The sequence below is a fragment of the Panicum virgatum genome, chromosome 4K, assembly GCF_016808335.1.
Source record: "Panicum virgatum strain AP13 chromosome 4K, P.virgatum_v5, whole genome shotgun sequence".
NCBI lineage: Eukaryota > Viridiplantae > Streptophyta > Magnoliopsida > Poales > Poaceae > Panicum > Panicum virgatum.
Genome location: NC_053139.1, coordinates 25468360 through 25470363, shown reverse-complemented (window position 1 = coordinate 25470363; position 2004 = coordinate 25468360). Strand labels below are relative to the sequence as shown.

General features: G+C 61.1%; 1 protein-coding gene across 1 annotated transcript; it reads right to left on the bottom strand.

Annotated features, from left to right (window-relative positions):
- Positions 1-286: 286 nt before the first annotated feature.
- On the bottom strand, positions 287-1697 carry LOC120702035 (aspartyl protease family protein At5g10770-like). Its single transcript, XM_039985811.1, has 2 exons — positions 1625-1697; positions 287-1536 (listed from the first exon to the last, which is right to left on the bottom strand). The coding sequence occupies exons 1-2, from the start codon at positions 1695-1697 to the stop codon at positions 287-289; spliced, it is 1323 nt and encodes a 440-aa protein (XP_039841745.1).
- Positions 1698-2004: the final 307 nt, after the last annotated feature.

Sequence of the window (2004 nt, the reverse complement as noted above, 5' to 3'; positions counted from 1 at the left end):
CGCCTGCCACCCGCGCGTTGCTCGGCGCGGGTTCGCATCCGGGAACAGTGTTCTCTTATTTAAATCTGCAGCCTCTCACACGTGGAGCCACAAAGAGATACGATGCGCCCGTCGCCTACGGAGTCTTCTGGTGATCTTGAGAAGGACGCGGTCTTCGTTTCTGAGTGTAGTTGTATGACTATTTATACGTGTATAGTGGTGTGAGTGAGGTGTGTGTAGTGGGTCTGCGTATATATGTATGAACAGATACTACAGCTATACCCAAAATGTAAATACGGTGCTTTGCTCAGCACGCCCCCGCTCTGAACCCAACGCTCAGCTGCTCTGGATCGTAGAGCACCTCGAACGCGCGCTGGTTCACGTTGCCAATGATGCCGTTCCCGTGGATGTCGGGCCTCAACCCCCTGAACGCCAGGCAGCCCTCCACGAGGATCCCCGACGGGTTGTCGAGCTCCACCGTTGCGCCGCCCAGGAACGTCAGCGCCATGCCCGGCACCGTCACGTTGCCGTAGCCCGTCAGGTTGTAGCACGTGTCGACGGGGTGGATCGGCGGCGCCGGCGGGTACGCGGCCATGGCGCGCCGGAACACCGCCCGCAGCGCCGCGTAGGGCTCCGCCGGCAGCACCGTAATGACGGTGTCGGAGTCGAGGATCATGCCGTAGTCGCCGTGCGGGAACGCCGAGGGGGCCACGTCGAGCGGCCGGCCGGCGACGCTGATGCCCGTGAGCGTCACCTTGTAGAACACGACGACGTGGGCCGACGGGTGCATCGGGGTGAGCGCGAAGCCGGAAGCGTCGCCCGGCCTGCCGAGCGCGAGGAACCCCGCGGCGCTCCCCGTCGGCGGGAGGCAGTACGAGAAGGCGCCGCCGTAGGACGGCGCCGCCTGCGACACGAGGGACTCCGGCGAGCTGCCGAGCCCGATCAGGCCGGCGGACGTGTCGTGCCAGCCTCCCCGGCCGTGGATGCAGCCGAAACGGAAGCCCTCGACGGCGACGCCGGGAGCCAGTGTCAGCTTGTCGCGGCTGTACACCCCGGTGGAGTTGGAGCCGTCGGCGTAGCTCAGCGCGAACCCGCACAGCTTCTCGCCCGTGCAGCCGTTCCCCTCGTTGTACGAGATGTCCCTGCACGCGCCGGAGTCGCAGGGGACGGGCGCGTAGGTGGAGGATTTCCGGGGATCAAACAGGGGGTCCTTCTGGGGGCTGCACTCGCCGGAGTCGCACGGCTCGCACTGGACCCAGGCGAAGTCGCTGCCGCTGTCGACGACGACGGTCTGCGGGACGGCCGGCGTGCCCAAGCCCACCGTGACGACGTACTCCAGCGAGTCGACGGAGTAGCCCAGCTCCGCCGGGATGACCACGCCGCTGTCCGGCGACCCCACGGCCGTGTGCCTGACGGATCCGCCGATGATGTGGTTCCAGCGAGCCTCGTCACGGCGGAGCGCTTCGGCGAGGCGTGGCTCGTGCTCGGTTTGTGCCGGAGAACCCGGTCCTCTACGGCGCGCTAGCGGCAAGAACGCGCGGTTTGAGCTTGAGATCACTGGAAAAGTAGCGTAGGAGAAGGGTTAACGTCTCTCTGGAGCTAAACTCTTTCGCCAAATAACGATTTGTGGTCGGATAGTACTAACTTTTTGCTCTGATTCTGCATTCGCTGGGTTGGGTTCTAGGCCGCCTCCGGTCGAAACAGAGCAGGAACTGCATAGGAGAATGCAAAGAAACAGAGCACGAGACATGCTACCCTGTATGACGAAGCTCATTGCATCAGTTCTTTGCAATGAGGATGAATGGGTTTGGCAATCCATCTTAAGATTTTTCGTTCATGAAGGTTTTCGAAGAGACAAATACCTCCTGAGATCAATTGACAATGGAACTAGACAAAAATCGTCCGGAGTTTAGCAGTTGGCTGATACAGAACTGAAATGGTGTTTTCTGTCTGCACTTCCTTGCCTTTTGTCTGCGTGAACTTTTGTGGTTTTTCTGGTTTATTAGAGAACTGTGTACACTACTT